Raw genomic sequence first — 25,915 nt, forward strand, 5'->3', positions numbered from 1 at the left:
GAAAATCTCGTCCTTGCTCACCTGCTCCACCCTGCATCCCAGGTAGAGCTCGGTTCCTCTGGCCTTGAACGCCTCTATCGTCTTCTTCTGCAGGGGAGTGTCGAACTGCGGGATCAGGGTCCCTCCTGACTCCACCAGCTTCGTCGAGACGTAGGGCACGAGCTTCGGGTAGATCTTCTTCAGGTCCTCGTTCAGGAAGTCGAACAGCTCTCCTGACATCTCCACACCTGCTGGGCCTCCGCCAACCACCACGAACGTCAGCAGCTCCCGCTTCCTCTCCTCCGACACGTCCTCCAGGCTTGCAGCTTCGCAGTTCTCGATGATGGCCGTCCTCAGGGCCCTTGCATGTTCGATCTCCTTGAGGAAGTGACAGTTCTCCTTGACGCCAGGGACGCCGAACGTGCTTGTCTTCATCCCAACGCTGAGGACAAGGAGGTCATACGGGACCTCCAGGTCACGCTTCTCCGCCACAGCCTTGCAGTGTACAACCTTCCTCTTGGTGTCAACGTCCATGGCCATGGCTTCCTGGTACTCCAAGTTGCTGTTGGCCCACCTCACAGGCTCGATGATCGATCGGTACTCAACGGTCCCCACGGCAGAGGAAGCGAGCATGGGAGTGAAGACGAAGTAGTTCCTCGGGGAGACCACGATCACTTCATGGACAGTGGTGTCAAGGGTCTTCATGAGCGCGTTTGCTCCCCAGCCCGAGCCGACGATCACGACCCTCTTCTTCTTGCCATCCTCGGGCAGGCTGTGCGAGCCGGACAGGGCGTCTCCTACTGTCTCCTGCACGCGATGGAAGGCTATGTCCCAGATCGACTCCTCCTTCAGCAGCGTTCCGAGGCCGATGCGAACATCCTCAGAGCAGGTGACGAGCGGCATGTCAGTCCCTGCGTGCTTGCCGAGTTTCTCAAGATCCTCTTCGGTGTACGTATGCTGCTTCTTCATCATCTGTATGGTCAGAAGTCTGGGAGCCTGACGGCAAGAGGCCCTGCAAGGGCTGCCCCGCAAGCTCTTGATGAGAGGAGGAGTATGGAACGCTGAAGCACAGGCTACGAGAGCAAGAAAGGTAACTGATAGCTGGCTGCAAGGCTTGAACATCCTTTCAACCTTATATTAACGATCGTAGATCAGGTTGTTCTACGGGATTGCACTGAGCCAACACAAGGTGATGGCTGGAATGGACAGGGAAGGAAACAAGGATAAGGCGTGTGCGAGCGAGAGAGATCAGGTTTATAGGAAGGTGGAAAGACAGGCAGGTTGGAGAAAGGATGGGAAGGAGGGAGGGAGGGAGGGAGGGAGGGAGAGAAAGGAGCGGAAAGAAGCGAAGGGGAGGGAGGGAGGGAGGGAGGGAGGGGTGGAGTGGGATGGTGGGAGGCAATGGGGCGACGACGGCAGGAGCACAGCAAACCAGGGGTTTTTAACAATTGGGGCAGCCAGCAGTCGTAAGGGGTGGTGGGGTGGTAGCTTGCAAGGAGTCAGCATTCAAGGGGGTCGTCGATGATGACCAATATGTATGGTGGGGTACTTTGATAGTCAAAAGAGGGTACTTTGCATTGTCATGGTGTCTTCTAGGGGGTGGGGTACCGGCCAACAAATGACTAGTGGTGGGAGGACGTAACTGCGAATCCTTTTTAGTTGTCTTCAACACCAGGGGCTGGTAGCTCATTTTGAGGGGTGGGGTAATAAAGTACGGGTGATATTTCAGTATGAATGACGGGTGTTCCTCCAGTAACATGACGTTGAGGGACCTAAATTGGTTTGCAGTGCTCACGAGTTGGGGGTGGTAGGGGTACTTGCAAATGGTCTCATACAACAACCTCAAATGGTGGGTAGGGGGTCCTCGGATCCAACCATGACATACTGAAGTAGGGGTCCTTTGATGGCAAATCTGATCCTGTGAAGTGGAGTGGGTGTCCGATGTCAACAATCATGTTGCTGACTTGGGGGGTAGGGGGTGGTCCTTCCTACAGACAGCCGGTCATAGTGTCGACGTGGAGAAGGGGGCGGGGGAATCATCAGGAGTGGACCGGGTGGACTCAGTCCTCTGGGGGTGGGTAGAATCATATTAGCACGGGGGGTACGGGTAGTAGGTAAGTTAACCCTTTTTGACAGGTCGTTGACCTCTTGAAAGCCGCTCGGAACGTTTGTAGTAAAGATGACCTGTCAGACTCATTCCTAGCGCGCTAGCACCTCAGCTAAGACTCAAGGTGCTAGGAATGCCGTCAGTGACGGTAGAGGCTCTTCTACCCCCGGCACTGCGGCAGGTTGGCAAGTTTGTCGCAGGACAGTACCACGGTAGTACCGATAGTACCCAAGTTTTACTCAAAGTTGTTAAGTCAAAAATTAGACTCAGTGCTGTGGGCAGTGACTTCTTGTACCATCATTACCGTGTGAGCCTGCGCCCGGGCGCCGCCGCCCGGCCGCGCGCGGCGGCGGGGCCCGGGGCCTGTCAGCGGCCCGGCCGCCTGCCAGCCAGGGCCTGATCCGATGCCACGGTCAGGGTTCACCGGGCACCCGCGGCTGAGCTCTCAGCCGCCGCCGGTCCGGGAGGCTGCCCGGCCCGGCCCGGGCATGACCCGGCGCCCCGGGCTCCAACTTATTGTGGCACTGACACTGCCGTGACCGTCGGACCGTGGCACGCAGCACGCCGTTCACTGGCCGCCCGGTTCAAAACACGATACTATCGGATACGAGGCGGGAGTCCGCCTCCGACCAAAAGTTGGGACAGCAACATACATTTGGAGGCCGTCTTAGACAGGTCAGGTCTCAGAAGGCAGCGACTTTCAGGGAGCATGGGACTCATCTGAGGGAGGGAGGGGAGGGAGGGAGGAGATTGATGAAGGGTTGGGGGGTGAGATCGGGAGGATAGGACAAGGAAGCCATTCACTGACATCGATCTAGTTTCCCCAGACCTCAGAGCATGATTCAGGCGTGATCAAGAGTCTCAAGGCCCCAGCACACATGGTCTGATCAGCCTGAAGTGCACTGGGGGAGAGGAGATCATGGGATTGTTGACAGCTCGTCATGCTGTCCTCGTCTTTACCCTGGAGTGCTTGCGTACTGCCTACCTGAACCCTTTGAACAGCCTGTCCTTGCAACCTGATCATATCCATTTGTGCACGCGTCGTCATGGTTGGAGCCTCCGTTTACGGGGAGGGGCCAAGAACTACAAGCATCGGGCGGACGACCCGGACTTCGTAGCGACTGCTCCGATATTGGACTTGTTGACAGATGGGGATTACTCAAAGAAGATGGAGTTTGCCAAGAAGAACATCAAGAAGATCATGGAGACTCCTGTTGAATTCTGCATCGACCCTTCGTACTTGGATGGGACTAGCTCCCACTTCACCTGCTCGATCAAAGGGAAGCGGGGGAAGAAGGATAATAAGAGTTTGAAATATGTGCCGGAAGAGGAGGAGGAGGAGGAGGAGGAGGAGGAGGAGGAGGAGGAGGGAGGGGAGGACGGCAAGGGAAGGGAAGAGAAGGAGCAAAACTCAGACGAATTCGATGGCTTCGGCGTTCTGAAGAAGATTGAAATGACAGAATTCCGCAATGTCACATACGCTATCCTTGATAACAAATATGAAGACGTTGTGAGTTGTGATTTTCATCCTTCTTGCTGCCTGGCTGATTTAAAGATGTCTCCCCTTGAACTCGCACATCCCCTCGATCTCACTTCTTGACGCACTTGTTTCCAGATGGAAAAGCTGCAGGCAATGTTGGCCAAGGACCAGCACAACGAGGACATTGTCAACAACATGGCGATGGCGATCACTTTGCATACCAACAATACCAGTGAAGCTGAACACATGCTCGAGGTCAATTGAGGAGCATACATAATGAGTATAAAGTCTTGATACTGCTCCCTTCAGGACTTCATTCAAAAACATCCCAACGTCAGCGGCCGAGTAGTCGGAAATCTAGCGGTAAGCATGTTTGGAGATCACCTGCTTGTTCACCTTGTGTTATGATGATTCGTTCATCCTCCGATTTGCACGTCTTGTTCATCATTTTTCATGCTTGCTTCTTTCCTTACCAGTTGCTTGGTTGTGTTTGTCACAGAATTTCAGATCGCAGCGAATGATTATCCTCGTTGTCCTGCTGCTGCTGCTGCTGCTGCTGCTGCTGCTTCTGCTCCCTGCTCCCTACTCCCTGCTCTCCTCTGCTTGCTGCTTCTCTTTCTTTCTCAATATCATCTTTACTTTGTTCATATGTCTGCGCACTTTACCTTCTTTGCTCTCGGTGACGATGAGTTATGGTCTTTTGTTTCTGTATGATTCTCTCCGATTTCGTTCGCTTTGTGTGGTTTTGTAACCTTTGAGTGCAATAGACTATCATATTTCAAAGTTTGAACGACGACACAGCAAGAGCAGACAAGGCGGAGAAATATTTCCAGATGGTTTGAAACGTTTCTTTCAACCCAGTCATGCTGACAGTCACTTGCCAGGCCCTCGAACGAGACGGTCTCGACGACCCTGCAGTGAACAACTACGCCATGTTCCTCATCACAATCCGCGAGAACTACACAAGTTGTCGACACATGTGTGCTTGCGCCTTTCAAGGTTTGTGAAGCAGCGATGGCAGGAGCGGAAGAGTTGCTGGTGGCAAGACTGGAACAGAACTCAGAGAGCGTTTCAGTGCTAGGCAACTACATCTATCTCCTTATCCATCACTTTCCTCACAGGAGGTGAACATGCGAAAGCTTCTCATGGCTCAATAATCCTCTATACCCTCACTTCTTCGCTCCTCTCCCTCGTACGCCCCCTGCCTCCTCCCGCCTCCCTACCTCTCCATCCCTCTCCATCCCTCTCCGTCCCTCTCCCTTCCTCGTCCTCCCCTCCCTCCTTTCTCCCTGTTCCTCCTTCCCCCATGTCCTTCCCTGCCACTCCCTCTCTCCACCATCACCTCGACTCTTGTGCGAACGTGGTCGTGACACCCTTCTTCTGTCGGGCAGGTACATCGAGAACAGGAAGGAAATCCAAGGACCTCATTACAATCTCACAGGACTGCAGCTGGTGGCGATCCTCCTCCCCCCAACCCCTCCTCCTCCTCCTCTTCTTCCTCCTCCTCCTGCCCTCCCTCTTCTCTCCACTTCTACCTCCTTCACTCCCGCTCCTCCTCCCCTCCTCCTTGACTCCTCTCATCTCTTCCCCTCATCGTCCGCAATCTCTCCTCTCCTCTCCTCTCCTCTCCTCTCCTCTCCTCTCCTCTCCTCTCCTGTCCTCTCCTCTCCTCTCCTCTCCTCTCCTCTCCTCTCCTCTCCTCTCCCCCTCCTCTTCTCTTCTCTGAAACACTCTCAGGCCCATGCTCTGACCATGAAAGCCTTGAGGACGGACAAATCTCATCCCTGGGTAAAGTTGCTTCCTCTCTCTCTCCCTCTTCCTCTCCCTCTTCCTCTTCCTCTTCCTCTTCCTCTTCCTCTTCCTCTTCCTCTTCCTCTTCCTCTTCCTCTTCCTCTTCCTCTTCCTCTTCCTTCTTGCATTGGAACATGGCCTGCAGGTGAAACAATGTGCACCTAAAATCCTCAGCCCGGAACATCCTTGCTATCAAGCATATTGGTGAGTTTCAAACATGACAAGTGATATGGGATATGGCGAGGTGTGGAGATGGAGTTGAGGAGGTATTCGAGCGATTACAGAGGCTTCATGACATGTTGTGAAAACAAACATGAAAGTTTGCGTTCAAGTTAAGAAGAGAAATGTGGAATTCATGTCTGATGATGAATTCCCCTTAGATATCCAAATTTTGATGTGAAGGTGTGATTCCGATCAAATGATATACATACTTCGTTGTTTTGAGAATTCACAAAACTCTTCGTAACGATTCTTTACAGTGAAAGGTTCAAAATCTTCCGTCCTTGTGAAATCACAGTGTCAAGAGGTAGCGATGAAGAGACGAAAATTCTTTACATACATGTCATGGAGAGGATGGTGGTGATGGCGGTGGTGATGGCGGTGGTGATGGCGGTGATGGCGAAAATGGTGATGGTAGTAATATTTATGATGGTGGTGCTTTTATTGTTGTTGATGATGATGATGATGACGATGGTGAAGACGACAACAACTACCACTACTACTATTACTACAGTGGTGGTGGTGTTGATGATTGTGGGACCTGCTGAACATGTTGAAAAGAGGCTTTCTCCTCCTCATTCCAGCCTCTGCAATGATGCTGGCTGTGACTCGATTGTTTCCCAGCTCGGGGATATCATTTCAAACCGTCGCATCCGGGAAGGGCGCATTTGTTGAACAAGACCTTCGTAGAGCAGATGAAACTCCATCATCTCTACGATTTTGCAGATCACGTCTATTCGGAGCGACAGTACAAGACAAACGAGTGAGATGGTATACGAGGAAAGGTCAGGAATGAGGGAGAGATGGAGGGGAGGAACAGGAGGAGGAGGTCGAGGAGGAGATGAGGAGGTCGAGTTTACTTTTGATACCTATCGTCTACATTGCATCCTTGTCAAACATGAGCACAAGTCCGAAAACTCTTTCACGTCTCTTTGTTTTCTTTCCTTCTTCCTTTCCAGCTCAGTCACAATCATTCTCCACAGACTTCACTTGTGGATATCACTCCCTCCTCCTCATCCATCGTTTCCACCTGGTCCAGCTCGTCCTTCTTCCCCACTCCGTTGCCCTCCTCCTCCTCCTCCTCCTCCTCCTCGTTGTCCTCCTTTGTCCTGTAGTCTTTCCTTCTATGCCCTTATCACGTTTCCTGATACCACCTTCTACAGTGTGAACAGTCCTCCAACACTCCCTCCCACCCTCCTCCTCATCTTCACCTCCTCCTCCTCCTCCTCCTCCTCCTCCTCTTCCCCCTTGTCCCTCCTGCCTTTCCTACTTCCCCTCCTCCCCCTGCCTAGCTTTCGTTCTCCTCCTCCTCTTCCTCCTTCTCCTGATGCTGCAGCAGCGCCAACCTCATCAGCGCATGCGTGCTCCGGCACGCCCGGAGACCAACCTTCATCGCTCTTGCCACCTCCTCCTGCTCCCACTGCCCCACTTGCACCAGCTGAGTCACTTCCCGCCTGTTGGGCATGTAAGACAAGGAAAGGCTGCCGTCGTGCTCAGTCAGCCCTGCCCCTGGTTCCAGCATGAAGCCTTCCTTCCTCCTCAGGGCAAGGGAGCTGGACGCGACGAGGTCGTACATCTCTACCCCAGCATGCGCCAGCGCCAACGATGCACAGACGATGCAGGGAGAGAGCAAGTCGCCGTCTGCTTCCACCACAGATACGTGAACTTCGATCACTGACTTGGGGTACTTGAGCAGGTTGATTGCGCTCTGCAAAGCTGGGAGGATCCCTAGCTCGGCCGCTCGCTCCTCCTCCTCCCTCCTCTCCTCCCTCCTCTCCCCGTCCGACCCGGAGAATGCTGAGATGGTAACGAAGCAGCTTATCCTGCCATGCTCGGAGAATAGCGATGACCATGTGTCTGTCTTGGGGCCATGGACAGTGCAAACCACCTTCGTCCTCCCGCTCTCCACGTAGGCCGACCCTGAGGCCCTGTCTACCACATCCACCGACATGTGCTTCCTTCGAAGAGTGTTGAGTACAGGAAAATCCTTTTCCCCTCCTTCCTCCCCAGCCTTCTTCTTTTTCTTCGTCGTCGTCGCAGTTCCTTTCTCCTCCTCCATGCTGGGCCGTTTCAGCCTGACAAATTCGAGCTTTCGGCAACCTGTTGGAAGGATGCCGTGTCAAGACTAGGCATGTTAACCGGGATAACCTCCTCTGCAGTGCTCTCCCATTATCTCTTCTCCTCTTCTCTCCGCTCCGCTCCTCCCCTTCCCTCCAATCTTCACATCACCTCCACCACCTCTTCCTCCCTCTCCTTCCTCTCCTCCCTCCCCTCCTCCCTCCCCTCTTCTTCCTCCCCTCTCTCTTCTTCCTCCCCTATCATTCCTCTGTCCCATCTCTTCCTTCCTTTCCTTCCCTCTCCTCTCCATCCTCTTCACTTGCTGCTTCTGTTCCCTTCCATACCTGGCGGTACTGCTGCCATTGTTGTGAATGGGTGGGGGTAGGGTCCACCTGAGTGGTAACGGACCCTTACTTCATCTCTAAAAAGTACCGGTAGAGGTAATTAAGTCACGGGTACTTGTTCATTAGGAAATCGCACGTGCGGTGCATAGTGGACGAAGCGGAAAAGGGAAGAGAGGAGAGGAAAGGAGAAGGAGAGGAGAAGAGGAAAGGAGAAGACGAAAGGAGAAGAGGAAAGGAGAAGAGGAAAGGAGCAGAAGAGAAGAGGAGAGGAGGAGAGGAGAGGAGAGGAGAGGAAAACGAGGACCAGGGACTAAGCAAATCAGCGGGTCCCTCACAAGGTGTTTGGGATCCTGCTCTGAAGGACATTAGTGGGCAGTTCTCCTTGCTGTGTTGGTCTTGCGAACCCCAGGAAGGCCTCCAAGCAACAGCCGTAGCGTTCGGTCAGATTGTCAGTAATGGTCGTTACAACGAACGCACAGCTACAACAGAAGTTGGACTCCCTCGTAAAGATCATGGAGACAGGGGACATCGAAAAGTTCGTTCGTGCCTTCGTTCCCCTGGATCTGTCCGAGGAAGAGATCTCGGATTATCTGTCAAGATTGAGAGAGGATCAATCTGAATGGGAGAACATCAAGGTCGAGATCAAGACGATTGCAGACGGAGACTCCGTCACCAAGATAGAAGGAGATCAGGTCAAATCGGCAGTATTCTTCTTTCAACATCCTTCTTTCGACCAGGTTGACAGAGAAGTCGAGTTTGTCTTCGAAGACAGCGAATGGCGAGCCCAGGGATAGATGAATAACTCTCAGGCGCAAGGAGCCAGTTCAGGCGCAAGGGACCACTGGCTCTATTGCTGTGCTTGCCTTGTTCAGAACTATTATGTACAGTCGTTACCAGTCATATTTTCTTTCACCTTGTCCCTACAAGGGGAGGTATTTTTCGAGTTTTATCTTTGTTTTGAGTCATTACTATACAACAGAAAGCTTACAGCATGCGCTATCCACATTTCTCACTGGCTCGTTACCAGCTCCTCGCTCTCGCTCCACTCCTCCTCCTCCTGTCTCATCATCACCGTCATCGAGCTTTATATCCCACTCCCTCTTCACCTTTGAGCAGGACATTCCTCCAAGCATTCTGCAGTAGAAGGAATTTTCGGTCTGCAACATAATGAGCAGAATGTACACAGCAAGGCTCTTCTCGCACTTGCATGCATCATATCTCTTCTCAAACCATCAACCAACAAGCAAACATGTCACTCCACCAATTTTTCACCATTATGGCAATGCTAGCACGACATAAGGAGCAATCGTGATGCAAGATAGACATCGCAGTGGAGACAAAAGCTCGAAATGACAATCACGTTCCACGCTCGTAAACTTCAACTCACGTCGATCTCGACACGAGCTGGGAGCCGCCGCCATTTCATGCAAGAGTCGCATCTGACCCATGTCTGCACTCGCCAAGTCAAGATCGTCCGCCAAGTCTGTGACAAGGGAGGTAGCAGAGCGAAGGAGAATCGTTACCTGGTTCTCCTGCGACTCCAGCACACTTTTGCGATCTCGTTTCTTGAGCTTCTTTCTCTTAGGCGCCGGCTTGTGCTCCAGCATGTTGGTTTTCAGCTCATTGCGGAATCTCTTCAAGTCTTTCATGCACCTGCAAAAGCAACACGTCACTGTCTTACCAACAAGTTCCGCATTAAAGGAGGAGTGTGATCTGGAGAAGGGGGCAGGAAGAGGACGAGTACGACGAGCAGTAGGAGCAGAACAACGACGATGACGAAGGAGGAAGGGAGGGACCAAATTCACTTACGCATCTTGAGGCAGACTTATGTAGTTTTTTGCAAAGTAAGAGTGAAACCAAGGGCGGTACTGCACAAAAGAGGATTGATTCAGGAAAAACATCTCAAGAGATTGTGAACACAACAGACCATGAACATAGTGTTCTTTTTCTTCTTGCTCTTCTTCACAATGCAGTAAACTGACTTCATCTTTGTGAAATCCATCCTGCGAGCGGGAGAAAGTACTTCAGAAGCACGCGCACGCCCCATGGGAAGCGACAAGACAAACCTGCTTTCATGCTTCGACGAACACTTCCAGTTGAGCTTCCTTGCCTTCTCGTCATTGTGAGGGGCAAGATCAGACGAAGAGTCGGCTGTGCACTCCGAGTCTTCAACGTTGTCTACCTCCATCGGGCACTTTGCAAGTTGCACTTCCCAGGCAGCTGGGGGAACATCGTAGATGGAGTGAGAAAGAACAGCAGGAGGAACTCTTCTCTTCTCCTCAACAAACTTTTGTTGAGCACCATCGTTCCCTGCCATAACTTCTGATCCTGCATGGCTTCCAGGCGGGCTCGCTTGATTCGCGACGATCTCGTCTTCGTTCCCGTCCAGTATTTTCTTCCACTGGCACTCCTTCTCGTGCCTGCTGAACGCAGGAGACCAGTATGTCTCGTATCCGCAGTAGTTGCAGAAGAAGTTCTTCCTCCTCGGATCGATCCCAAGGTCAAGATCGATGGCGACAGACATGCTCGACCAAACCTCCTTGCCCGACACAACGCTGGTACGCTTACACGAAGTTGGCCGTACTTTTGGTCTCTTAGTACGAAACTCGCCAAAGGATCGGTTCAAAAGACTCAGATCAAGTAAAGCTTGGTGATCGAAGTGCTTGCTAACCACTATTAGAGTATGCAGTGCAGGACAGTCCTCCTAGTCAAACGTTGGACCCTCAAACACTCGAGAAAGCAAAGTGCAAGCTATGAGAGAAGGAGAGGAGAACGAAGGTGAGATTAGTGAAGATAGTACGATGGGATCAGAAAGGATAGTCTAACTCAGCATGAAATGCGGCAGAATCCGCCGTCTCTTGCCAAGTTCATTGGCAGTATCTCCATACTTGTTCGGCTTTCTTAGATCAAAGTGGGTGGGTGGGGTACTTGTTTTGTTAGGGTGGTCCACAATGAAGAGGGTGGGCTCCCCGTCGGTGGGTTCAAAAGTTCTCAAAATGACCCCTAATTTCTAATGAAAAATGTCATATTTTGTGGGGGTGGGGTAATTTGATGACATGGTGGGGTACATTAAATGTACCCTATGAATGGGTAGGTTATCTGATTATGGTAGGTAGGGTAGTGTTGTTATTCGGGGTTCTCACGGATTCAACGAGGGTGGGTACAGTCAGTTGGGAAACGATAGGGTAGGGTGATAGTACCCACCGTACACTGAGAGAATTTATGCAGGAAAAAATGGGGTAGTCAACAAAGTATGTTTTCTGTTTGCTTCAGGATTCATAGACGAGGGGTGGGTTCTTTTGGGGGTGCTAGAAACTGGAGCCGAGGTAAAGAGTGTGGGGGGTAGTGATCACGAAGGGGGTACTCGCGAACATGGGTTGGTGCTGAGTTGTTGAGGAAAACTTTATATGGTGGGGTAGTATGGATACCCCAAATTTAGTTGAGAAATTAACGGGTATATGAAATATTCCTAGGGGTACTGTGTCAGATGTGTTTCAATATGCACGGGTAGGGAAATCAGGAACATTGTTTTTTATGGGTGGGGTCACAATCATATTTACCGGCAATTATAGGTAGGGTAGTTTTTGCCTAGGTGGGTGGGTGCAAGGTGTACTGATAGGGGGGTAGGTGGATGGGGTAAAGAAAGACTTTTGGGGTTTGCACACAGCACCGGGTGGTGGTCAAAGTGTTAATGATGGGTGGGGTAGGGGTACATGAAAGTGCTGGGATGATCCTTTGAGTAGGGTGGGTAGTGATGAAAAAATGTAGGGATAAATGCTTATGATAGGAAATCCAGGGTAGTGGTAGTGATGTATCCCGTACTTTAGCGAGAAAATCAAAGGGTACTTGTACTGAAGGGGTGGCACATGCGGGGTGGGGTAGGGTGCATTTAGGACTAGGGTGGATAAAAAAGGGGCTGGGTTGCGGGTGTATCTCTGTAGGCACCAGGAGCTAAGGAGACAGGGGTAGGGTACGAGAGGCCCATTTGGGGTAGGGGTGGGGTCAGAGGATGAGTAAACTTTTTCTGAAAGTTTTGAGACTTCTAGCATGATCAAAGTTTATGAAGTTCGTTCGAGGACCTCATCCCCGCTCATACACAGGTCCAGATTTGTTGGGAATGCTGAGCAAAAGCCGCGAAGAGGGAGGGGACTTGGCGATGGGAGGTGGCGATGGAGGAGGAGGAGAAGGAGGATGTAGATGAGATCAAGTGAGAGAAGGTAGAGTTGAGATGAAAGGCATGTGGCCGGATGAGATGGAGGATCAAACGTCACGTTTGATATGGGGGGGTGACGTGAGGAATGTGGTAAAGGATGTATGGTGATTTGTAGATTGTTGGAGAGGCTATTTTTGGTGTTCTGTAGCTTCTTTGGGGTGGAGAAAGATGCTCAGGGGACTCATGTCGTTGTTGGCTCTCAAATCGTTGTCAAGACATTTCTTAGCCTGATCTGAGTTACGACTAGGGTTGCTGTAGCAGTCTTTTCGTGAAGTAGCTATCCCTACCCCTTGCAAGGGGAGGCGACTCAGCACGTAGATTCGAGTTGTGCTGAGATGTTAGCGTCCTCTCTGACCTGACGTCCCCCTCTCTGACCTGACATCCCAGGTTGCGATGGCGAGCTCAGAGGAGGAGATCGCCGGCATCGGGGCGCTGTTGAAGCCCAATAGATACTCTATCCTCAAGTTCGTGGACATCCATCCTGGAGGGGCGGCGGCGGCAACGGGGCAGATCTTCGAGGACGACAGGCTTGTGTCGGTAGACGGGGTGGTCGTCAAGGGCCTCACTGCGGAGGAAGTCGCGCCCATGGTGAGGGGGCCCGTCGGCTCCACGGTAGAGCTCGAGATCTTACGACCCGGGGCGGCCAAGACGACGATGGTGAAGGTGACAAGGCAGAAGATCCAGCAAGCAGGACCAGCAGCCAAGCAGGAGGCGCCGAGAGAGTCGAAGAGCATCACCGGCTTCCATGTCCGTGAGACCCTCCGCCATGGCGCCGACATGCTTGCGAAGCAGCTGGAAAAGCAAGGTATCGGGAAGCGCAACCAGTCCCCTGTGGCGAATGTCTCCAACAAGGAGGAGTTCGAGACGGGCTCGGACGTGAACATCAGCGCTCCCTTCAACTTCCAGCACAAGTACCATGTGCAAGTCGACCCCTCCTCCTCGACAGGTTTCACTGGCCTTCCTCCTGGGTATGTTCGGGTGCAGGCACCATGAAGCCGCTGACCTGTCGTGCACAACAGCTGGGACGGATTGCTTCAACAGGCAAACATCACGAAGAAAGAAGCTCTAGAGCACGGAGACGCGATCCTCGACATCCTGCGGTTCCAGCAGGAGCAGGGCTGCGAGCCGCAGCTGCCTACTGCCCAGCAAGCAAGCATGGAGGCGAAAATGGCTGTGCAATTTTTGAACGAGGTGAGCGTTGAGGGAATGAATGTGTTTGTGAGTCCTTCCATGATAATCTTCATTTACTTCCTTTCTTCATCAACAAACTGTGATGTGCTCTCTTACCTTTCTTGCTGCAACACGAGAGTCTGCTAACAATCTTGTACCTGCTGTCCCACGATTGCGTTGCTGCAACTTCTCCACTGATCGCCTTCCTGCAGAATCCCGCAGATCACTACAAGATGCCTCCGAAGAGCATCGGGCAAGGAGGAATGGGAACAATTTATCGTGGGACCAAGGATGGAAAGGTAAAGCCCTTTCGATCACAGTTCATCTGAGTCTGAGAACATTTGTATAGGATTATGCGATCAAGAAGCTTGCTCTGTCCAAGCAAACCGATCTTCCAGCACTCCAGAATGAGATTGCAATGATGAAGACCAGCGGTATGATTTACCGCTCCTCTTTTCGTTGCATCCCTCAATTCGCTTCTGCTGCTCCATCCTCGTTGTCCTTATCCCCGAACCCCTTTCTCCGCCGTCCTCGTCCTCGTCCTCGTCCTCGTTCTCGTCCTCGTCCTCGTCCTTCGCCTCCTTCCCCATGCTCTCGACCTCTTAACACTCTCCTCCTCGTCATCCTTCTCCTGCATATTCTTGCCGCCGCCCTCGCGCTCTTGGCCCTCCTTTCCTTTCTTGAAACGTTCTGCAGCTCACCCCAACGTGGTCGAGTACTTCGAGTCGTACATGTTCGATCGCTGCCTGTGGGTCGTCATGGAGCTGATGGACGGAGGGTCTCTGACCAACCTCATCCAAGTCAAGCCTGCTGCTCTCCTGCGCTTGTGTTGACGATCTTGCAGACGTACCAGAAGAAGCGCAAGGAGTTCACGGAGGAGGAGATGGCTGGTTTCATGAAGGCTTCCATCGACGCCATCGCGTTCCTCCACGGTCAAGGCAGGATCCACAGAGACATCAAGTCGGACAACGTGAGTAGCGTCTTGTTCCGTCCCCCTCCCTCCCTCTGTCTCCTCGCTCGCCCTGACGCTGGCCCTCGCCCTCGTCCCTGCAGGTTCTTATCAACTCTCGGGGAGAAGTCAAGATCGCAGACTTTGGCTTCTGCGTGCAGCTCACACAGGAGAAGGACATGCGGCAGTCGATGGTCGGGACGCCTTACTGGATGGCTCCCGAGCTGGTGCCACCCCCAGCAGCTCCCCAGCTGTTGTGCTGACCCCATCTGGCAGGTTCGCGGGCAGACCTATGACCAGAAGGTGGACGTGTGGTCTCTCGGCATCATGCTGATAGAGATGGCGGAGAGCGAACCGCCCTACCTTCGAGAGCAGGTGAGGAGGGGAGGAGGAGGAAGAAGAAAGAGAACCAGAGGAGAGGGAGCAGGTGGGAATGAGGAACGGAAGTGGTGGTAGCAGAGGAGAGTAGTGAAGGATGAGGATGAAAAAGAGCCGGAGGAGTAGGAATAGGAGGTGGTGGTGTTGGAGCAGGAGGAAGTGGTGGTGGTGGTGGTAGTGGTAGTTGTTGGGGAGACTCTGACGGTCTGCGCAGCCTCTTCGAGCTCTGTACCTCATCGCTACCAAGGGGGAGCCGAAGCTGAAGCAGGAGAGCAAGTACCGCGGAACTTTCATGGACTTCTACCACAAGTGCCTGAACCCGCTGCCTGCGAAGCGAGCGACGGCCGCGGAACTTCAGAATCATCCTTTCCTGGCTTGTGCTTCGTCCCCTGAACACCTGGCCGAGATCATCAACAGCAACAAGAAGTAGAGCTAAGACAACAGGAGGATGGGGGAAGCCAGCAAGAGCTTGTGATGGTAGAATAAGGTAGAACACATAGATGCTCCTGTCGCAGTCGTTGTTTCTTGTTTGCGACTGGGTGAATTTTTGGTTGCTCAGACATTGACTGTAGTGAACGTCCAGCTGTACATGAAGAGACTTTGCTCTGCTGAATAAGTGGTACACTGTAAGAGAGGACGTTGAGTTGTCACATCTGGTGAACTCAAATGCATTGAGCGGATCAGTCAGCAAGTCGACAGCCAAGAGACAACACTGCGGCCCTTTCCCTTAGCCCTTCACTTCAGAGCTCGGTCTCACTTTGCCCAAACCTACTCACATGCTGAATCCCTTCCCTCCCGCTCTAGTCTACCGCCCAACCCTGCATCTTCGAATCGACACTTGCTGCGAGCGAAAGCCGGAAGAAGAGGAATGAACTTCACTTGTTGTTCGTGCAAGGATGATGTTATACGGGACGACGAGCTCCCAACTTCAGTCGCTAATGTTTCTCCACTTGTATCATTGAAATACCCGAAAGCAGAATCCCTACGGAGAGATGGAAAAGTCGTATCTGACTGTGCTGGTCTCAACATTGCGAGGGCTAATGAAGCATTCGAAAACTCTGCTCGGCGTGTATTGTAGAGGAATGTTTGCTATTCGAGAAAAGACTGGTGCGTCCCTTCTGTAATGAATGTTTAAACATTGTCGAGCAAGGATGGTTAAAAGTAACCTTCATATCCTTCTTTAAACCCCCTCCTCCTCTAACCCCCTTCTCATGTACCACCTGATCCACTCCTCCTCCAGCCGCTCCCACTCCTCTGCCTCATCCTCCTCAACCTCTTGCCACTCTTCTTCCTCTTCTCGTCCCTTCAACGGCTCCTCCTCGGGGCTAAGTGGCGACGGTGAAGATTCGATGAAGGGGGCGGCGGCACTGATGGAGACGGGCTCACTCTCCCTCCTCCTCGCGTACGGCCATCGCCCTAGCCCCAGTGCCCGGCAAGCGTTCTTGAGCGCCGACAGCGAGATCCCCTGCGCTCGAACGTCAATCCTCATGCACTAGCGCATGGATCGAGAATGGGGATTACAGGGAGGGAGCAAAAGTGGAGGTCGCTTACCAGGTGACGAGCAGCTTGGGCCTGTGAGAGGTGGGTGAGGGAGCGGAAGAGGTCGAGGGTGAGTCTGCGGTAGAGGGGGCAGGCTCCGGCAGGGGACGATGCGTGAGCAGGTTTCTTCCTGGGGTAGACGATGCGGATGGACTGGACGGAGGGTGTAGGGCAAGGCGAGGATGGGGCAGGAAGAAGAGGAGAGAGGGAGGAGGAGGGAGGGAGGGAATGGATGGGAGGAGGATCGGAACGATGCATGGCAAGAACACGTGCTCTACCTTGCCTCGCCTGCTGTTGCCCTTGGAGATAACCAAAGGCTTCGGAAAGATCCGGTGATGACTTTTACCAGCGAAATCATGGGGGTGGGGGTGGGGTATTCTGTTTTTTGTACCGGTCACCGAGAGCAGAATCGTTTCTCAGATAATCGGTGAGGGGTACCGGGAAGAAATTTTCAACATGGTGGGGTGGTTTGAACAGGATACATACAGCGGCTGTAAAAGAGATTCGGGGGCTCTCGAAGATACATTTTGCGCCCTCTCGTGCAACTAGAAGTCTCAAAGTCCGTGACCTGGTGCGTGACTGTCAGCAAACCCAAACAACAAGCATTTAGACACATCACTGTCATGATCAATTATGCGCATGGATGACTGAAGGCTCGTCCATCCATAGCTTTCGTCCATGAAACGATCTGACTGATGACTCAAAGTAACAATCCAGTGTGACAAACAACTACTCGTGTTATAACGACGAATTGAATGAAATCATGGATACTTGCTCTATCGGAGCTCGGGACCTCGAAGATGTCTTGTGCTTGTTCAGTGCTCGACTCCCTGCCCTCGGCTTCAAGGCGGGGCTGTCTTGCCTGCTTGCGACTGGTTGGCTGGCACAGACCCGATGGCGCCCAGTGCTTTACAGAGAGCTGTCGGAGCATCGGAGTCTCCGAGATCTACAAGGGGGCTCAGATTCCGCCAGGTGCAAAAGATCGGAGCACCGAACCGTGACCCGAAACGAAACGATTTGGAAATTTCCTGAACCTGTTCCACTGGGGTACTGAGGAGGGGACTTGAGAGCCCTCCCCCGTCCTGCAGCATCCCCGTACAGTTTCCCGTACAGCTCCATCCTCATAAACCATTCGCATCGTATACCCGAGGTCGCATCGTATACCCCCCCCCTCCCTCTCTCCTCCCTCCCTCCTATACACCTCCATGTGACGATCGAGCGCAGGGGATCTCGCTGTCGGCGCTCAAGAACGCTTGCCGGGCCCTGGGGCTAGGGCGATGGCCGTACGCGAGGAGGAGGAGGGAGACCGAGCCCCTCGCTGGCAGTCCCTCTACCTACCTGCCTCAAGCTTCTGCACCTTTTGCTACGAATGGAATGGCTGGTGAAAGGGAATGGGAGAGGCTGGACAAGGAATGGATGGAGTGGTACACGGGGATGGGGCTAGAGGAGGAGGGCGTGTAGAAACAGCAGTGCAGTCTTTTGAAATTCAATAAAATCATTTCTGTGTCAGAATATCTCCTTTCTGTCCAAACCAAAAATGCACACACACACACACACATACACACACGCAGCAGACATTACAGACATAGCGCGGGTCTTCTTCGATTAATCCTCAATATCAGGTCTATTCAATCTGACAGAGAGTTCTTGCGATATGTAGAGAATGCCCTTGTTTTATTAAGTTCGCAGACCTGCAGATCTCAAGGCTAGTCTGTAACGTATGAGACCAACGTTTCCTCATGCTTACTGAGATTGTGCTTTTATGTACTGTCTGTGAGCAATTGAGCACGGAACAACGCAAGATCAATCATCATTCTTCAATGCTTTATCCTCTCCGTCTCATTCATTTCAGACCGTCTTTCACGAGAACAACTCAGCCGATGCCCTGCAATGCTCTCCGGTAACATCATCGGATACTATATTGTTTGTCAGTTCGTCTATTTGCGCTTAACTTTGGATTCTGTCACAGCGAGTCTGGCTCTGCAAAGAAACTTCTCGCCAATAACCCGTGCCCTAAACTCCCTCCTCTTCCAGCCCCATCCTCATGTACCACTCGATCCAGTCTTCCTCTACCCCTTCCCAGTCCCTTGGTTCCGTCATGTCTTGGATCGTGCTCTCCTCGCCATTCGTATCGTTGCAACCAACCGCGTCGAGTGAGCCTTCGAAGTCGCTCTCCAGTGGCAGCTGTTCGAGACCATCCTGGCTAGGAGGAAAGTACGGAGGTGATTGGCTGACAGCGACGGGCTCGGTCTCACTCCTCCTCCTCGCGTACGGCCATCGCCCTAGCCCCAGTGCCCGGCAAGCGTTCTTGAGCGCCGACAGCGAGATCCCCTGCGCTCGATCGTCACATCCTCTCGCGGAGGGCGCAGGGAGAGGGGAGGGAGAGGAGGAGAGGAGGAGAGGAGGAGAGGAGGAGGAGGCACGGTCACGTACCAGGTGACGGGCAGCGTGAGCTTGGGAGAGGTGGGTGAGGGAGCGGAGGAGGTCGAGGGTCAGCCGCTGGTAGAGAGGAGTTGTATTTTCGTTTGAGGAGGCAGGGAGGCTTCTTCTTCTGGGGTATACGATACGGACTTCCTGGGAGGGAGGAGAGGTTGAGGAGTTGAAAGTGAGGGGCAGGGAGGGTGATGAAAGCGCAGAAGATCGAGGTTGTGGTAAAGTAAGCAGTGTACAACTATCCTGTTGATCTATTGCGCTGATCATGGGGGGCAGAAGGAAGCAGGAGGGGGGGGGATCAGGGGAGGGATCCGGTCGGGATGGTTGTGGAGGGGAGGTACGTTTATAGCAGTGTGGATGTCGCCGTGCGCAGGGCTTGATCTACGGATGCAGGGAGGGGAGAGCCGTGCGCGTTACACGCTCTTAAAAAGACTTCTCTGGAAGCCCCCGTGGGGTAGGGTGACACAACGGTAGATCAGGGGGGTGGTAGGGTGGTCCAGGTTTGACTTACAGACTGTTTTTTTACTCAATTTTCAAATCCGGTACCGAAAAGTTTTACTCATTTTCATTCACGCAGCAGTCGCAAATAGGGGTCGGGAAGAGATCTGCTAGAAGGAGGGGGTGGGGGTATGCACAGGGACGTGACAGTTATTTCGTCATCATGTTTTTAAACTCCTTGAGTGATGACCCGTGCACACATGCACAGGTTACTTCAGCTGCATCTCCTCGCCCCTCCGCTCCAACCCCTCATGCTGTACTCCCTGTCGCTCATTCTCCTCGTCCACGACAATCTCAAGTCGTCTGCATTGTTTACTTAAGGAAGAAGATCCTTTCCCCTGCCGCTCTACATGGTTCCACTCCCTCCTACCATCGGCTGACTCTCGACGTCCTCCGCGCTCTCACCCACCTCCAACAAGTAAAAGCTGCTCGACATCTGGTGAGCAAACGGGAATTGTTTACTGAGATGCTGAAGCACGAGTGCAGGAAATCTCTCTATCAGCTCTCAGGAACGCTTGCCGGTGAGTGGGAGGGGCTGGAGGAGGAGTGGGTGAGATGGTACTTGAGAATGGGGCTACATGAGGAGGGCGTGTGAGGTCAAAGCTATGTTGTCCCTTGCTCCTGTAACAAAGCATGGTCGTAGTGAAAAGTCTGGTTTTGTGGTATTGCGTAAGAGTGACACAGAGGTAAAGAAAGGATAGTCAATCAATCACCCTAGAATAGTGGACAGCATAGAGCAAGCTCTACTGACTCCATCCTGCCATTCCGCTGAAACTGCGGGACGGGAAGATCGCTGAGACTGCGGGACGGGAAGATCGCCCTGGGCTGGGTGGAGGCATGAAAGGGTCGCAGACTACATGCTCAGGGTGCACGGCAGAAGGAAAGAGGAAAAGAAGTCCGACTGCTGTGAGGAGAAAGAGTGTGGGAGAGAGAAGATGAGCTTGAGGAAAGGTTTCGATTGAAAGCAATATCGATAGTTTTATCAGCCCTCTGCAAATCAACTTTTTGTTCCTGATCATCGGTATGCTACCTTACTGCCAACTGCGCAGTTTTGATAAGCTCAAGGAAAAGATGCACTTTCTTACTTTAGTTTTCACTGTGTAGTACACTGAACCAAACCCTTTGTTGATCGTGCATCAAGGTTGTACAACACACTGTCATTATTGGTTGGCCTGGTTGAAATCGACCTGCCTTGTTGTTTCCAAGCAGAGAAAGAAAGGAGTGAAAACAGAGAGAAAAAGCAAAGAACCGATTAGAAGGAAGACAACTAGACAGAAGAGAAGAGGCAAGAACGACGAGAAGGAAATGATTTCATGGAATTGAACAAAGACGAATCAAAACCAAACAAATCTAGGAGAGAGGACAAATGAAAATTTAATCGAAAACGTCAATACAAAGGAGGAAGAAGAGAAGAACGATGATGAGGAGGTGTGAGCTGAGATGAAGGCCTTTGAAGGAGAGAGCCAAAGAGCAGAATATGAATGCAAGTCAAAACGAGACAGAAATAAAACAACGACGAGGGATTGAAGCCATCCAGGAGCAGTAGCAGCAGGAATGGTGGCGGGAGCAGCAATTCAACCTTTCTGATCACATCCCCATTTTGGCCTTCCCAATGCGACCGATCTCACACACAATTATGATCCACACCGCACTTGTTGATGATGTCACAGACATGAAAATTATCATGACAGGCATGATTATGATCATCGTGATCATGATTATGATGATCGTGATCATGATGAACTTTATAACAGCGATGATAAACAGAAAAGAAAAAATGAAGATCATGAAGATGACAAAGATGATGATGATGATGATGATGAGCAAGAGAATAATTGTGGTGTGGTGACGATGATGATGAACCATGAAAAAGCAAAGCTAGCAAGTGATGACGTGACGCTGGAACTAGTAACGCTGGGAGTCATAATTGAAGATATTGTCGAGATGTTGATAGAAATGGAAACAAATGAGCCTGGAAGTGATTTTGATAATATCCGTACAATCTTCAAGATGTCATCAAGATTTTGATAGACATGATGATGATGGAGGTTGAGATGATGAAGAAGAACGAGAGATTAGATGATGATGACGACAAACATGATGATTACGATTGAGAAAGATCATCAAAATGGGAAGGTGAATCAGGGGAGCGACTGTTTGAGCTAGAAGAAGACGACAGAAGACTGGGATGGGCAGTTTAAAAGTATGGTCGTAGGTGAGGAGCTAAAGATGCACGTGCGATCTGATTGCAGCCAGGATGAGGTAGTCCAACCTACAATCAGCAGCTCCTTTTCACGGATCTCCTCGTAATTTCAGAGGGCTGTGGGACGCTTGTGTCCGTGACCAACCTCACGTTTCGGTAAAACGACTGGACGTTTGTCTTCGGATCTTACCTTGTGCTACTGGCTGTCTTTACCTGAGCATGCTCGCTGACATTTCTCGGGGAGAGCTCGCCAATCAAATCTGTGGATTCAGCCCTAGCACGTTCACTGCTAGGAGCGGGAAGGAGGGGAACGATTCTTCAAAAATAGCAAGCGGGTCATGTGACAACCACCCTGCACGTCCCAGACGAGGTCCTTCTGAATACTGTTACATCGAGCAAGATCGTTTGATCGACTGAAGCGAAAGAGCGAGAATCGACAGTTTGGAAACACGCTTTTCATTGAAACAATTCAGATTCATTTGATTGAGTCTGATTATCCTACTTCGTCTTGCTCTACACGCCCTCCTCCTCTAGTCCCATCCCCATGTACCACTCGATCCATCCCACTTCCGCCCCCTCCCACCGATCCTCAGACTCTGCCTTCTCCTCCTCCTCTTCCATCATCGCCATATCCATCCCAAACGCTGGCAGGCTGGGAGGACCTGGCACCAATGGCGCGCTGGCCGCGCTGACAGCGACGGGCTCGGTCTCCCTCCTCCTCCTCGCGTACGGCCATCGCCCTAGCCCCAGTGCCCGGCAAGCGTTCTTGAGCGCCGACAGCGAGATCCCCTGCGCTCGATCGTCACATGGAGGTGTATAGGAGGGAGGAAGGAGGGGGAGGTGGCTTACCAGGTGACGGGCAGCGTGAGCTTGGGAGAGGTGGGTGAGGGAGCGGAGGAGGTCGAGGGTGAGTCTGCGGTAGAGGGGGGAGGAGGCAGCGTAAGGAGAGTCGGGGGAGGGCTTTCGTCTGGGGTAGACGATACGGACGGCTTGGGAGGGAAGGGGAGCGGTGAAAGGAGGAGGAGGAGGAGGAGGAGGAGGAGGAGGAGGATAGGTTGGTGGTAGCGGACAAGTCTCAGGCAGAAAGGGAGAGAAGGCAGAAGGATGAGGAGTAAGGGAAAGGAGGGAGGCGGGTGCAGACATGGACGAGGGTACAGCAGAAGACGGAGGACAGTATGATCTAAAAATCTACCCGAAATATCCTGGATACGGTCACGGACGTTGAAGCTATTTACCACTCAACTTCTACTGTAAAGTAAAGAAGTCGCAGTACTGTGACGATGGCAGGAAATGTACCGTAAAACACTTTTATAATAATGTCAACTGCACGCGCACAAGATGAATAAAGGAATGACCGTCCTTTACTCAAAGTCAAGTTAAAGATTAGTACGAGGACATGACCAGTACATCTCACGGCCGGGTGAAGAGTTTTTATGAGTCGGAGTTCCGGCGGCAACAAACGCTTCACTGATCGCTCACACGTGCGCGCAGTTCGTGGGAGGGGGAAGGGGGGGGGAAGGGGGCGGAGATTCTTCACAAGGTCCCTGCCTCGCGATTCTACATGTGAAGTTATGTTTGACATGTCCACGTTCTCGTCGCTGTGGGATGAGGTCGAGTCCGAGCTCATCAAGCTCCGCGTCAGGGTTGAGATGCACAGGGATCAGGATGAGAGGGATAGAACCAAGATCAATGAGGACTTGCTATACCTGATGTACAAGTGCAAGGGAAAGTTGCAGATTGCCTGTGCAATGATCAATCAGGAGCAGGTGCTCGCCGCCATGCACTTTCAGAAGATGATCATGATGGTACTCAAGAGCATCTGGAATGCCAGGAGGAGTAAGAGGCTGCTGAACAAACAGGGCGAGCAGATGCACCTGTATGAATATATCAAGACATTCCAGATGGTGTCATATCGTAACTATGAGGGTGAGCTTAGCATGATGATCCAGCAGGGCATCGATGCTGTCGTCCATACCGCGATATCAGAGGATACCCCTGGAATCACAGTGCGGTTGAGCCAGGTCCGTGAAAGCAACCTCAAGGCAGAGGTGGAGCAGTTGCTGCAACACCAAAGAGAGCTCGAGCAATGTATCAAGACATCGTTCTGCTCCATAGGTGTCTCGATCTACATCGACGTTCAACGCCTGCGCACGATTCAGTCGAGGGTTGCCATGTCTAAGACCCGCATCGGGGGTCGAACAATCTCCAGGACTCGCTTGTCCTCGCTACCAGCATGGAGTTTATCCCTCCAGGCTGCTATGCCTTCAACGTGACCTTTGATTGCCATCCCGTCAGGACGGGTACAATGTGTGCGCTGCTCGACGATGCGGAACGTGAGGTGGTAGCGGTCGTACACTGCTTGTCCTGTATCGAGGATAACTATGGGATTAGCAGCGATGTGCTGTTGTGGATTGCAAAGTGTGTCTTGACGGAGGAAAGAGACAAGAGTGAGTTATTGAGCCACAGAGAGCATTGGGATATCACTACTCGCTCTGTGCGTTAGCTTGTAAACCATTCAATGCAAAGGTTTACATCAATTACTTCTCATCCCACCTCGACATCGTCTACAAACCCTCGACCTGTGACTTTGCAGCCCTGGGGGCAGAGGAAGAGAACCGGGGAGCTGTCCGGGTGGGAGATGAGAGCTGGGGACAGGCTTTCTTGCAAGGTACAGTTGAGGCCATGCTCTGCGTACATCCAGTCAAAGGTGTAGGTCCGGAGCCAGTGCACGACTCTCAGGCACTTGTAGCAGTCAGGACGAGCTGAGAGGAGGACGAGGGCAGTTGTAGCAGATGAAGTGAGTCAGAGTGAGCTAAAGGAGTTTCAGCGTCAGTGAAACTTCAATCTCGGCGTACCGACAGACCCGGACATCTCAGATACTTGAACGGTATCTCGCTCAAGGCACGCGTCATCAGCGCTCGCTGCTTTCCTCGCCTTCCATGCGCAGCCAGCGTGGTGTTTGAGAGCAGTTCACGTCAAGCGGACTGAGAGACCCCTATCATGTAGTGCTCTATCTCCTCTCCACGACGCCTTACTCACAGCATGGTCAATCTCTGTGTTGTGCACACAACATGAATCATGGGATCTGATTGCTCTCCTACTCTCTTTCAAGACTCTCTTGGATGAGCCAGGCGAGTAGTGAGCTGCTCTGATATGAGATGTCCGCTAACGTGATCGCTCTGCAAGCTCAAGCATAACCGACGAGCTTGCTCGATCCCATCCTCCCTCCCCTGGCTGGCAAAGTTGCCTACATCATGCTTCTTCCTCGTTGTCTCCCTAGTTCCTCACTTGACCGTTGCCTCCCTCACAGCCATGAGCTTCCTCCTCACGAGCGATCAAACAACAACCATCAACACTCGTCGGTCATGGCAAGAAGCTTTCATTGAGCAATCAACCGTCCGTTCCTTGTTACCCTCTACTGGCTCCACACGCCCTGCGGCGCGTCGCCCTCCTCCTCCTCGTGTACGGCCCCAATCTTCCCCTGGGGAGGTGGCTTACCAGGTGACGCGCAGCGTGAGCTTGGGAGAGGTGGGTGAAGGAGCGGAGGAGGTCGAGGGTGAGTCTGCAGAAAGAAGTGTCGCATCGCTGAAGATGATGACGGCGGGTGCTCTGACATCACCCTGGTCCCTTCATCTCTGATACCAGCCAGATCCCGTGCCAGCAGCTCTACGCTCGGGTCGCGCACGTCTCTTGCTCTTGTCTTCATTCACATTCCCTACACCTACTCGTACATACATGCCTACATCCTATCTACATGCTCCTCGCGGAGCTGAGCCTTGGGCCCTCACTCATGCGAGCGTGATCTTGCTGCCTTGCTCGATCGCCCCGGAGCCTGCCGCCTTGCTCCTGGCGGCCATGACGCTCCCCAGCAGAAGCGCTGGCGTGGCAGCGGCCTTTCTTGCCGTGGTCGCGATGTCGTCTGGGCTGGGAGACGTGGAGGGGAAGGCGAGGGGGCTCCGCTTGACGGACCATGCAGAGACATGGGCGATCTTGATGGTAGAGCGGGGGGCGGGGAGGGGAGACATGGCTGCGCGAGCGAGGGGAGGGGAGGGAGCGTGAGGGGAGGTGTTAGGAAAACTTCCTACAAGTATCTCTCGATCCAGTGTTGACACACGAAGTGATCCCGTCAAGAAACCAAAGAACAAGCGCGCGACAGCAATGCACAATTCAACGGCAATTTACTCCAAATCAACGTTAGAGATAAAGAAAAGTAAGTAATCTAATTTCCTAAGAAACGAGACTGCCTAGGACACCTACTTAAGAAAGACAGGAAGTCAGTAAACATATCCTATCATTTCGCTCCCTAGCGCTGATAGATGAGAACACACTTCTCAGCTCCAACTTCGCTGCAAACACCAAGAATCATTTAGCATTCACAAGATTGAAATCACGAATCATTTTCCTCAACTCTGGAGTGCGAAATTCACGCGTAGACAACCAAGAATCATCCTGTTGGAAAACTGATCGAGAAACACCAAGACACTGTCGTTTCCCCGCTTCGAGGTGGGCAGCGCTGTACGGTTCTCAGAACTTTTTCCAATACTCATAACTCTC

At 52.3% G+C, this 25,915-nt stretch overlaps 8 protein-coding genes across 8 annotated transcripts; 4 read left to right on the forward strand and 4 right to left on the reverse strand.

Moving 5' to 3' along the window:
• Positions 1 to 75: 75 nt before the first annotated feature.
• GUITHDRAFT_44269 (hypothetical protein) lies at positions 76 to 738 on the reverse strand (the record flags this gene model as incomplete). The annotated part of the gene is made up of 1 exon (XM_005820779.1): positions 76 to 738. A coding segment is annotated over one exon (663 nt), but the record flags the coding sequence as incomplete, so codon positions are not given.
• Positions 739 to 3,005: 2,267 nt separating this feature from the next.
• Positions 3,006 to 5,565, forward strand: GUITHDRAFT_147640 (hypothetical protein; the record flags this gene model as incomplete). Its single annotated transcript, XM_005820780.1, has 8 exons — positions 3,006 to 3,596; positions 3,702 to 3,821; positions 3,876 to 3,929; positions 4,451 to 4,565; positions 4,588 to 4,690; positions 4,958 to 5,018; positions 5,304 to 5,354; positions 5,503 to 5,565. 8 exons carry the CDS (start codon positions 3,006 to 3,008, stop codon positions 5,563 to 5,565), a joined length of 1,158 nt encoding a protein of 385 aa, XP_005820837.1.
• A 1,320-nt stretch (positions 5,566 to 6,885) lies between these two features.
• GUITHDRAFT_49759 (hypothetical protein) lies at positions 6,886 to 7,581 on the reverse strand (the record flags this gene model as incomplete). Its single annotated transcript, XM_005820781.1, has 1 exon — positions 6,886 to 7,581. A coding segment is annotated over one exon (696 nt), but the record flags the coding sequence as incomplete, so codon positions are not given.
• Positions 7,582 to 8,433: 852 nt separating this feature from the next.
• GUITHDRAFT_81057 (hypothetical protein) lies at positions 8,434 to 8,772 on the forward strand (the record flags this gene model as incomplete). Its single annotated transcript, XM_005820782.1, has 1 exon — positions 8,434 to 8,772. The coding sequence occupies one exon, from the start codon at positions 8,434 to 8,436 to the stop codon at positions 8,770 to 8,772; it is 339 nt and encodes a 112-aa protein (XP_005820839.1).
• Positions 8,773 to 10,092: 1,320 nt separating this feature from the next.
• Positions 10,093 to 10,881, reverse strand: GUITHDRAFT_155922 (hypothetical protein; the record flags this gene model as incomplete). The annotated part of the gene is made up of 1 exon (XM_005820783.1): positions 10,093 to 10,881. A coding segment is annotated over exon 1 (356 nt), but the record flags the coding sequence as incomplete, so codon positions are not given.
• Positions 10,882 to 12,968: 2,087 nt separating this feature from the next.
• On the forward strand, positions 12,969 to 15,118 carry GUITHDRAFT_81068 (hypothetical protein; the record flags this gene model as incomplete). The annotated part of the gene is made up of 9 exons (XM_005820784.1): positions 12,969 to 13,159; positions 13,211 to 13,382; positions 13,574 to 13,660; positions 13,711 to 13,795; positions 14,058 to 14,161; positions 14,218 to 14,331; positions 14,415 to 14,537; positions 14,587 to 14,685; positions 14,903 to 15,118. The coding sequence occupies 9 exons, from the start codon at positions 12,969 to 12,971 to the stop codon at positions 15,116 to 15,118; spliced, it is 1,191 nt and encodes a 396-aa protein (XP_005820841.1).
• A 7,823-nt stretch (positions 15,119 to 22,941) lies between these two features.
• On the forward strand, positions 22,942 to 24,127 carry GUITHDRAFT_147645 (hypothetical protein; the record flags this gene model as incomplete). Its single annotated transcript, XM_005820785.1, has 3 exons — positions 22,942 to 23,554; positions 23,614 to 23,808; positions 23,955 to 24,127. 3 exons carry the CDS (start codon positions 22,942 to 22,944, stop codon positions 24,125 to 24,127), a joined length of 981 nt encoding a protein of 326 aa, XP_005820842.1.
• A 1,022-nt stretch (positions 24,128 to 25,149) lies between these two features.
• Positions 25,150 to 25,386, reverse strand: GUITHDRAFT_119972 (hypothetical protein; the record flags this gene model as incomplete). The annotated part of the gene is made up of 1 exon (XM_005820786.1): positions 25,150 to 25,386. The coding sequence occupies one exon, from the start codon at positions 25,384 to 25,386 to the stop codon at positions 25,150 to 25,152; it is 237 nt and encodes a 78-aa protein (XP_005820843.1).
• Positions 25,387 to 25,915: the final 529 nt, after the last annotated feature.

Source organism: Guillardia theta (genome assembly GCF_000315625.1).
Source record: "Guillardia theta CCMP2712 unplaced genomic scaffold GUITHscaffold_165, whole genome shotgun sequence".
NCBI lineage: Eukaryota > Cryptophyceae > Pyrenomonadales > Geminigeraceae > Guillardia > Guillardia theta.